Source organism: Bos javanicus, chromosome 22 (assembly GCF_032452875.1).
Source record: "Bos javanicus breed banteng chromosome 22, ARS-OSU_banteng_1.0, whole genome shotgun sequence".
NCBI lineage: Eukaryota > Metazoa > Chordata > Mammalia > Artiodactyla > Bovidae > Bos > Bos javanicus.
The window spans coordinates 6171343-6182773 of NC_083889.1; the positions used below are offsets into that span (position 1 = coordinate 6171343).

Sequence of the window (11431 nt, forward strand, 5' to 3'; positions counted from 1 at the left end):
ACTTGCAAACTTTTTAAGTTTCTCGGCAATAGCTTCATAAGTTCCTCCTTTGGTTAATAAATTATTTTCTTCTTATCCTATTCTTACTTTAAAGCAGGCTTTATGCCAAATATTGGCATGATCTTTTCATAGACTATTTGATTCTCTAAACTTACTGTGCCTATAATTCACCAAACACATTTTCCTCTGTTATGGATTTTCCTAATATGTGATGCTGTTGACAAATAACAAATTGTCTCATTCCCCATAATAGCTATAATTAATTTGAATCCTGATACATTTCTCTCAACTATTGATATGTAGTGTTTATTTGGTCAATACTAGTTATAATCTCTAAATATGACTTTGAAATTGGTTCAGATTATCAGTTTAGAAACAGCCCTTTTATGAGATGTTTGTCTGTGTTTCGATTGTCCTTTGAAGTAGTATTGAATTTTCAGTGGGTCTTCCTGGGACCCTTTCTTTCCTGAAGTATTGTAAGAGAACCTGTCTTTGCAGTTGCACTGTACGCCATCAGTGCCGTCTACTTTGCGGGCGTGATGGTCCGGCTGATGTTGACCTTGACTCCAGTCGTCTGCATGCTGTCTGCAATTGCCTTCTCAAACGTTTTTGAGCACTATTTGGGGGACGACATGAAAAGGGAAAACCCGCCTGTGGAGGACAGCAGTGATGAGGATGACAAGAGAAACCCAGGAAATTTGTATGATAAGGTGGGAAATCTAAAGTAAGGCCTTTAAAAGTTTTATGTGTTCCTTTGTTTTGTTTTTCCATCATAGTAAGAACCATACATATTAAGAAGTGTGGTTAAACAAGAATCTAGAGAAAGTTCGTCTTTTCACTCAGAATAAGAAAACAGAATGTCACCAGAGTATATAATCACCTTTTGGGTCAGGTTTTATAAACTAAAACCCAATTTTGAGAGCAAAAAGCTGATGTTCTTACTAAATTACATAAAATTTAACACTATAAATCTTTCTGAAACCATGTGCACAAGGGTTTATCCTTGAAGTCCATATTCAGTGTAAACGTTTTAAATATCTGGTAGACTGAACAGTAAATGAGGGATATTGTGTATGCTGTTTTGTCTGACACTTTGCGACCCCATCGACTAGGTCCTCTGTCCATGGGATCTTTCAGGCAAGAATACTGGAGTGGGTCACCATTTCCTTCTTCATGGGATCTTCCCATGTCTCCTGTATTGGCAGGTGGATTCTTTACCCACTGCACCACCTAGGAAATCCCATATGAAGGGTATTAAATGCCTTTTTTTTTTTTTTTTTTAAAAAGTCTCCAGTTCGTTAATACTAGGTGCTGGGCCCATATAATGTAATTTACTTTTAAGATCTCAGGAAACACAGCAGAATTAGATTTGGTGGAAGTGTGGAAAGACTTAGAGCACTTATCTTGAACAACAAATTAAACTTTACTATATTAACTAGGTTTTTAAGTAGCAGTTTAAAACTTTTCTTTCCTTACTATGATAGGTCCAATATCATTCATACAGATTAGTGCTATTAAAGCACATGCCTGCTTTTTTGTTTATTTTTGTTTTGTGGTTTCTTAATAATTAACCTTGCAGTTTAGAACCTCTGACTCTGTCCTGTTCTCTCCTGGTTTTTGATGAGGTTTATTGTTTTTTTTTTATTTATTTTTTTTTAATTTTATTTCACCTTTAAACTTCACAACATTGTATTAGTTCCGCCAAACATCAAAATGAATCCGCCACAGGCATACCTATGCTCCCCATCCTGAACCCTCCTCCCTCCTCCCCCCACTCCACACCCTCCCTCCGGGCCGTCAAAAATACAATCTTGATTTTAACAAGCTTATTGATTTAGGGTTTGGAAATTGGAAAACTCATTCTGATAATGTGTTCTTTTTCCTGTACTAAAGTCCTACAAAGTCCTGGATTATAACTGAACATTGCTTTTTTTAGGATGAGGAATTCATTTTTTTTATAAAGAAAGGTTGCCAGGATGAGACCATTTGGTTCTCCCCTTTGTATTTATGTAAACATAAGGTCAATTGAGTTCCAAAGCAACTTCTTACTGGAGATATTTTGCTCTGCAACCAGTTCCTGGATTGGGTTTAGTTCCAGGAAGTCTTCTTTTTGACAGTTGACTTGAGAATCTACCTTGATAATTTTTAGAAAACATTGTATGACCCACGCAAGAATTCCTGATGGTTATACATTCTCCTCTTGAAAGAATTAAATTGATAGATGACATTCTCCCAGCTTCTCCATTTAATGTCTTAATGAAAGCAAATGAGATGATGAATTTGTCTCATCAGTTTTCTGTATTTTCAGGCAGGCAAAGTGAGGAAGCATGTAACTGAGCAGGAAAAAACAGAAGAGGGATTAGGTCCTAATATAAAAAGCATTGTCACGATGCTGATGCTGATGCTGTTGATGATGTTTGCAGTCCACTGCACCTGGGTCACAAGCAATGCGTACTCCAGCCCAAGCGTGGTCCTGGCCTCTTACAACCATGATGGGTAAGAAGATGGTTTGACTACGAAAGGGTTCCACACCTGCTCTTTCTCTTGCCTCAAAAAATAGAATTCAGAGGTCTATCTGAATATCTTTGCATATATAACATACACATTAGTCTTTCTCAAAGTGTCATGCTTGGACACAGCATCATCATTACCAGGAAGCCCATTAGACATGCGTGTTCTTGACCCCACCTAAGCATGTAGAGTTAGAACGGGGGGGTGAGACTCAGGAATCTGTGTTTTAAGGAGTGCCCCAGGGATTCTGATGCAGCTGAAATTTAACAACAGGTGGTCTCTGTTCTGCCCCTACATTCCCACCCCAGCTTCTGCTTCATGTGGATACTCTTCAGACTTGTGCAGGCTCCATTTCAGAACTACTATATCAGAATTTGCTTTTTTACATGATAGCCTGGTGGTTTGTATGCCTATTAAGTCAAAGAAGCACTAGTCTAGCTCTTTTTTTTTTCTTTCTTCTTCCTACCCTTGAGGCTTTTTAACTACTATCCTTAAAATATGAAATTATTTAGTGGCCTGGCACCCCAAGATTTTAAGAAACCATCTTCACATTTATAAGGTCTTATTTAAGTTAATATTGTGATTCTTTTCAGAACCAGGAATATTTTAGATGATTTCAGAGAAGCTTACTTTTGGCTAAGGCAGAATACAGATGAACATGCCCGAGTGATGTCTTGGTGGGATTACGGCTATCAGATTGCTGGGATGGCTAATAGAACCACTCTGGTGGATAACAACACCTGGAATAACAGCCACATAGCACTGGTAAGAACTTGACCAACAGAAGGTCAAAAGTTACAAACCGTTATTCATTACTTAGACATCAGACTTCACTTGTGATTAAGTAGGAAAACTGTGGGGGAAAGTGCTTTTTGTTTGCTGAATTTTCAACATACTTCTCTACATATTTGTTCAGTAAAGTGATTCAATGTATGCTTGCTTATTTGGTTTTTAAGACTAGAATTTGTTTATATATCATTCAGAATCAGAGGCTATATGCTGGAGAATGAGGCAAAATCTGAAATTTACTGTATTTGTCTTATATTTTCCTTTTCGTAAGTTAAGAAAATTATTTGCAGATGTGTAAAGCAAGTGCAGTGTGTTTTATGAACATGCACATTATGTTTACTCTAGCTATTACATAACTAATTTACATTAATTAATCACCTTTCTGTTCTCTAAAGATTTTAAATAGATAGCTAGGTGTTAGCCAAATGAATTTTGTTTGTATTTAGTGTTGCAGCTAATCATTAGGTGTTTGGTAGACTGAAGAAAAGGATATATTTGTTGTAGCTAGATGGATGGTCATCCCCAGCATGGGATTTTGAGAAATTCTACTTCTTTTAAGCTTTTTTTGTTTGCTTTCATATTAAAATGTTAATTTAATGGGACCAAATTACTAGGAAAATATGAGCACATATCCTGATTTTGACATGCTGTAGTTGGTTATAGTAAGGGAGGTGCTTATAAATCTCATGAATTTGTTGAATTTATAGCAGATTGTTTCTATAAAAGGAATTCCATGTAAATCAAACTTTTGAGATGCATTCTATTTTAAGGTAAAAATGTGCATTCATGTTTATTTTTAGTGTTATTTTGGGACTAAGAACACATATTCTCACTTTTTTATTCTTTAGGTGGGAAAAGCTATGTCTTCAAATGAAACAGCAGCCTATAAAATCATGAGGAGTCTGGACGTAGATTATGTTTTGATTATTTTTGGAGGGGTTATTGGCTATTCTGGTGATGACATCAACAAGTTTCTCTGGATGGTTAGGATAGCTGAAGGGGAACATCCAAAAGATATTCGGGTAAGAAACTAGGTTCTTGTTGGTGTGTGAAGGACCATTCCCAGAGTGCAGGTAACCCTCTTCCCTTTCTGACTGCGTTGTATTTGTTATCATCATCCTGTCTCCAGAGCAGTCCCTCACTGTACTGTTTACTAAAGCCAGCATAAGCATTTTCCCAGGTTTAAAACTTTTGAAATCTGGTACTCCCATTCTCCTCTAGGAAACAATTTCTTCTCAAGATTCTTGCTTTTACTCCTACAGCCTCTCACATTTGCCCTTTCCTTCCATTTTTGTTGCTTCCACTCTGGTATTGACCCAGTGCTCATAAACCTGAAATAGGACAGTAGCCTTCAAATTGCTGTCTTTGCCTTTGTCTGTTTCCTCTCCCAATTTTAACATGACATTGATCATGTTACTTTACAGCTTTTTTTTTTTTTTTTTAAGCCTCCATTAGTTTAAGGAAAGGAGCCTCGGAAAAAAAAAAGCAGACAGATAAGAGTTGCAACTAAACCCTGCCGCTGTCAGCTTGGTGCTTTGGGCAAGTTGTTTTTCGACCAGTCAGCATTATATGGTTCGAGTGGTAGGTCTTGTTCTAGGTTCTAGTGTTAACAGTGGTGATTAGGGCCATTTCAGTTGATAACTAATAGAGATGCCAGGAATAATTCACTTGTAGTACTGTTATGAGATTTTCTGGTAACATAGATGAACCCTCAGCCTCATGACTGGTTTAGAATAATCAGAATGATGATTGAAATAGGAAAGCATTGGTACAAAATCAAAACCACTTAGCTCAGAATGCAACCCCTTAATACTTCCCTTTGCTGGCTTCTTGTCCTGCTAGCAACGTTTTCCACTCTGTCACTCTCCCCTAGCCCATGAAACTTGGTTTGTGTTTTCTTTCCTTGGCTCATCTGACATTCATGTTATAATCTTTTCTTCTTGGGGTACCTTCCCTACAATAGTTCTGTCCTCTTGGCAGAGGTCCTTCTGTGGTAGGTACATCCATGTCTCTATTCATCAGGTCATGTCCAGCCTGTTTTGTAGGTAGACTGTGTTGTATCCTCCCACTCAGAGAGGATGGGCACCCAGCAGTGAGGTTACATGATGAAGGCATAAAAGAGGAGAGTAGGATTCACTGCTGATCCGGAATAAAAGGACCTTTTGGGAAAACATGGGAATGTGTTATGTGTGACAGGGGTAAAGTTGAGTAAAACCCCAGATTTCCTGTTTAAACATAAATGCTTAACTACCCGACATTATCTCTTAACTACCATTAATAGTATTTCCTTGTATTTACATTGGTCTTAATCTTCCAAGTATGTGAGTTTTCACTTGTGGATTTGCTTTTAGCAGTGTTAAAATTTTGACATGATAGATTGAGATATGTTTTGAACATTTGTGTAGAGAAAAATCCTAATTTTCTGTGCTTTGTGAGGAAGTAATTTACACATTCACATGGTTCACAAAATGAATATATATAGGGACATACAGTAAAAGTGTATCCCCCCCCCCAAGAAAAAGAAAAAAGTCCATGGTAATCTCTTGTTATTTTCTTATTCTAATTGAAGCAGATAACTAGTAGGAAAATATATCAAAACTAATACAATTATGTAAAGTTTTAAAATAAAATAAAGAATATATACATTGTTCTTGTATTTTTTTACTTCACAATATTCTATGGAGATCTTCACATATTAAAATATGGGGATCCTTCTTCATTTCTGTTTTTTTACATCTGTATAGTGTGTTCCATTGCATGTGTGCACTATGATTTATTTAACCTGTCCCTGTTAATGGATATTAAGATTTTACAAGTTTTTTAATCTGAAACGGTGGTGCAATAAGTAACTTTCTACACTCATCATTTTGCCCACATTTTAGTATCTCTGTAGGATAAATTCCTAGAAAAGAAATTTCTGTCAATAGTATCAGATTGGCCCTCTCAGAGGTTAATTTATAAACTTGATGTGCTTACAATAAAAATTGCTGTAAGAGTTTTCTAAATGTTCCCCTCCCAACTAAAAAAATTGTTTTGGCATTCATATGGAAAAATAAAACAAATTTAGGAAAACTCTGAAAAGGAATAATGAATGGCTGGGGAAGGGGACACAGTTGGAGAGAGTCAGCATACCTAGTATTAATTCATGGTGTTGGTACTTTTTTTTTTTTTTTTTTTAATAATTATTGAGGTTTTATTATAACATGGTTTAAAATCTGGTAGAATTAATTGCTCTCCTTCATCCAGCAAACTATTGTTCTCTGTATGTTTTCTTGGATACTTTTTTCTTTTAATAAATAATTTCTGGACTGAGTATTAAACACCCATGATAGTTTTGTGGGTTTTTAAGAGATCATATTAAGTTTATAAATTTGTCTTCTGATACTGTGTTTTTTTGAGATTTAACTAAATACGGCTTTATGAAGATAACCTCAAAAGCTAGCTCTTACGGGGAAATGAAAAGGGGAACCTGTAGTTGTGAATATGTTATATTAAACTGACACAGAAACTTCTGGATTCTTTCCTGTAGGAAAGTGACTATTTCACCTCACAAGGAGAATTCCGTGTAGACAAAGCAGGATCCCCTACTTTGTTGAATTGCCTTATGTATAAAATGTCATACTACAGATTTGGAGAAATGCAGGTTAGTTATAATCTTTGTTTTTTTCTATAATCTTTATTTTATAAGCTTTATTCTAGACTTTTTCTGTAATCTTTATTCACAGGAATATTTTAACAATAGTCTTGTTTGACTGTAAAAAGCAGGATAATATTTTGGTTGTGCTCTAAAGAAAAATGTGCTCATCTAAAATTTTTTCTACTCTATTTACTTTCTGAAACTTCTGTGTGAAAAATGAGGAAATATTTTTTAGAGCAGAGGTTTCTTTCCAAAATGTTAATTAATAGAGGCTTAAATCCAACCCTTGCCTGCCATTCTGCTTTTGTTTTTGACTTCATGTTTTTGGAAAACGTTGCTCTCCCAGCGAGGGGTCTTCCAGTTGGGCAGCAGTGTGATCTTAAGTAGCTTACTCTACTGCCTGGTGAGGGAAAGCTGGAAATTAAAGGGTTGGATTATTTAGTCACTTCACACATTTATTCTCTCCCTGTTCTCCATTACCTCAAATAGCTGGGACTCTCTAGGTCAGCGTTTCCCAGAAAATTAGAATGATGTGCTACAAAAGATTTAGTCAATGAAGGGAATGAATGGACAGGGAAGCATTGTGGCAAAAGGAACGAACAGCAACTGTCACAAGCTGGGGTCCAGATCGGGCTCTATCATATCATGTAATCCTTGGATGAGTCACATTCTCCCTGGGCTTGGTTTTTTCCTTATCTGTATATAATGGGGCTCCTGGTAGCCTCTACTGTTCTTCCTAACTTTTATATTCCATGACTGTCATACCAAGTTACACCTTCATACTAAGGTTATATTGAAAACTTTCTGGTTCCATGCTGCTTTCTGGTTGATACTAGAAGGCAGAGGAAAAAACCACGGATCAAGATAACGCTTCTGCATTATTCATTTGGAATTTTTTAAAACAAGTAGCTTTAAAAAATAATAATTTTACTACTAGGTTTAAGTTTTTGTTAGTGTTTTGATTTCTTTTGAAGGCAAACTGCCTGGTCTCTAAACTCATGTTATGCTAAGAGATAAGCACTAAGGGCACAATAATTAGCTGCCCCAGAAAATTGGTGAAAGATTAGTTTCTCTATTCACTAATAATAGCATTAAAGGACCTTTGTTTTTCCTGTCTGATCGAGAGTTCTAAGCCATGCATCTAGCATGCATTCATTTTGATGCGTTTCCCTACTCAAGAATATGTTCAAGACATGAAGTATAATAACTTTCCTGTTGTAAGATATGTAATAAGTTATTCCCTCATTGGACGAGATTTGTTTTCTGGTCTTATTTTTAAATTGAATTCACTTAGGTTCTATGTGACAGCATAAACCTACTCCGAGAATTTCTTAAAATCTTCTCCCTTGCCTCCATTTTTGTCTCTCCTCGTCCTGGTTAATCTTCCCTTGGTTTGGTTTAACGTCCTTTGTAGTTGCCACTTTCAGGATGTTTAGCATCAGGCTTACTTGTGCTCTGATTTCACAAGTAGCACTGGTGAGAGAGAGCCACACTGAATAAGGTAAAGTCGTCGTGCACCTTACCTCCTAGTGGAGGATGCGGATAATTTTGAAAATAAAAATTTTAGCAACAAACACTATAGAATAAAAGAATCAGTGGAGGAGACTTCTCAGTCATCAATCTAAAGAAAAGATTTCCCTGAAGTGATGGTGTTTGGGCTGAGACCAGAGAATAGAAAGGAGCCAGTCATGCAGAATTGCCAGATGAAGAACTTTGAGGCTGGCAAAGTAACCTGGTAGTGCAAGGTCCAGGTAGGGAGGCCCTTCTGTGTTTGCTCTGAAAACCTATAAGAAGGGTTTTCATGGATTTCATTTTGCTGTTTTGGGTTTTTTGTGCCTGCAGGCCCCTCGTCCATTCTAATTCTTATGCATTGAGTTTCTCTCTTGCTGATTTCTTCTTGTCTGGTTAGCAGCATACGAGGACTGGTTAACAGTATATCACTCTGATTCTGTTTCCCTAGTTTAAAAAGAGAGAGTTGTGCTCTGGTGATAACACTCCCTTCTAATACTGAATGTTTCCCAGTATGTTTAACATCCACCACTCATGTCACTTTTGCAGCTGGATTTCCGTACACCTCCAGGTTTTGATCGGACACGTAATGCTGAGATTGGAAACAAGGACATTAAATTCAAGCATTTGGAGGAGGCCTTCACATCAGAGCACTGGCTTGTAAGGATATATAAAGTGAAAGCCCCTGATAACAGGGAGACACTAGACCACAAACCTCGAGTAACCAACATTTTCCCCAAACAGAAGTATTTGTCAAAGAAGGTGGGTACCAAATGAAGTCAGGTCTATAAAAGAGTAACTCAAGATCGGTCGGTTTGTCTGAAAAATTACTGAAAATTGCTAATAGGTTTTCATTTGCCAGATTTGTAAAGACCAAGGCTTAAATACAAAGTAGATATCAAGTGCCAACCTTACAAACTAAGCACTTAAGCTTACCGCAGGAAGCAGCTGTTTCTGGAGAGTTCTTCATGCAAAGAGTGGTTATCAGTGAACTGAGCCAAGATTTTTCAGAGACATTCTGGCTTTAATTTGTGCCACTCCCATTACAAAGACTAGTTTGTAAAGTAAGATGTGTCTGTGGCCATCAGTTTCTGAACCTTTGTGAAAGTAAAAATGCCAAACACTCAGTAGCAGTTGTGATTCATTCATGATCATTTGGTTAAAGCAAATTTATATAGCATTTTCACGTTCCAGTCTCAGTACAATGTTACTATATTATTCATTGAATTAAAAAAAAGCTCAAGTTGAATTGAGTCCTGAATCCTCAAAAAATTTATCTTTAGATAATTATTAAGTATAATTGGCACGAAAAAGCTTGTAGGCAGAATTATGATGATGAGACCATTGCAGTCTTTTTGTAATACTTAATAAGACATGAAGCCTTTTATTAGAAGTCATTATAGCTCACTTAAACCAAATAGGTCTAATCTTTGCTATAAAAACTATTGAAAATGAGTATTTATATGGTTTGCCCTCTGTGGGAGATGGAAAATAATGAACAGTCAGATGAAATACGAAGATTGTATTTTAAAGTACAACCCTTAATAATACTAGTTGTTGTTAGACTGATTTCAGTCTTAAATTTTGAAAGATGCTTGTGTTTACATTGTCCAGATCAGTTATTTTAAATCATTGAAGGGGCTTCCCTGGTGTCTTAGTCGGTAAAGGATCTGCCTCCAATGCAGGAGACCAGGGTCCGATCCCTGGGCCAGGAAGATCCCCTGGAGAAGGAAATGGCAGTCGCAAAGAGTCGGACATGACTGAACAACTAACACTTTCACTTTGTATTACTTAAAATATACTTCAAATATGCTCAGAATACCAATTCAGTTTACCCTATAAAAGTGCTAACTATTAACTGAATGATATGTAAATGGAAACTTTAAATGACTATTAAAGTGTTAGTCGCTCACTTGTGTCCGACTCTTTTGTGACCCCATGGACTAAAGTTTGCCAGGCTTTCCTGTCCAGGGGATTTTCCAGGCAAGAAACTGGAGTAGGTTGTCATTCCCTTCTCCAGGGGATCTTCCTGAGCCAGGGATTGAACCCGGGTCTCCCACATTGCAGGCGGATTCTTTACCATCTGAGCTACCAAAGTTTCTGAAACTACCTCCATAGTTATATTTAAATATGAGAATTGAATTGAGGGATCAGTCTCTTGAGTCTTCACCTACTGCTAACCCAGTACTTTGATGATGCATTGAATTACTTGTTGAATTGAATTATGATAAAAAGTGTTGCCTTTTTTCAGTGTCTATGAAAATGTCAGATTTGTCAGACACATGTCTTATATGATTTATCTTGTGAGACTCTAAGATAGCAAACATTTTTGCAGTAATTTGTTTCTTACACCACAGACATCAGTTTGACAGTATTTTTTTTAAAGATGTATGAAACTCAAAGGATGTTACAGTTTTGTTTTTTTTCCCCTTGGTGTTTGCCTTTTGTTTCATTTTGAATATTTAAGTGCTGGAGAATGTGCCAGGTAACTTTATTCTCTTTTATTTTTGTGGATAGGTATAGGTCATCCTTTTACAGATAAGAGAATTGGGCTCCAGAAGTTACCAAGTTAATTAGGATTTCTGACATAGCTAATTCTTGGAGCCTAAATCAGGAGCACCAGAAACAGTTGCTGAATCCTTAGTCTAGGCATACTCTAGCATGCTTAGAAATGTGAGTCATTATAGCTAAGCATTTCGTGGTTGAGAAGGCAGGTCGGGGTCCATTCACTTGATGACAAAGACATATGACAGGCTTTGGAGGAGCACTGTGGTGGTCTTTCCTCATAAAGCTGAGGACCTTGTCCAGCTCATCCTGGACCTCCACATCCTCGGTGTAGAGCAATGGGGAGTGCTTGTTGACAGTTCAGGGAGACCGGACCCAGGAAGAGCTGAGTGCTTATTAAGACAGTCTTCACCACTCTGCAGTAGACCATGTGTGTATCCGTATTTTTAATCCAAAAGAAACCTGCACTAACACCAGGTA

At 37.0% G+C, this 11431-nt stretch overlaps 1 protein-coding gene across 1 annotated transcript in view; it reads left to right on the top strand.

The window, feature by feature from the left end:
- STT3B (STT3 oligosaccharyltransferase complex catalytic subunit B) overlaps positions 1 to 11431 on the top strand; it is a 103203-nt gene that overhangs the window by 90100 nt on the left and 1672 nt on the right. The window contains exons 10-15 of the mRNA XM_061395730.1: positions 499 to 710; positions 2309 to 2496; positions 3105 to 3276; positions 4149 to 4322; positions 6830 to 6943; positions 8996 to 9208. Of these exons, the coding sequence (XP_061251714.1) occupies positions 499 to 710; positions 2309 to 2496; positions 3105 to 3276; positions 4149 to 4322; positions 6830 to 6943; positions 8996 to 9208 (1073 nt within the window). The remainder of the gene's footprint in view (positions 1 to 498; positions 711 to 2308; positions 2497 to 3104; positions 3277 to 4148; positions 4323 to 6829; positions 6944 to 8995; positions 9209 to 11431) is intronic.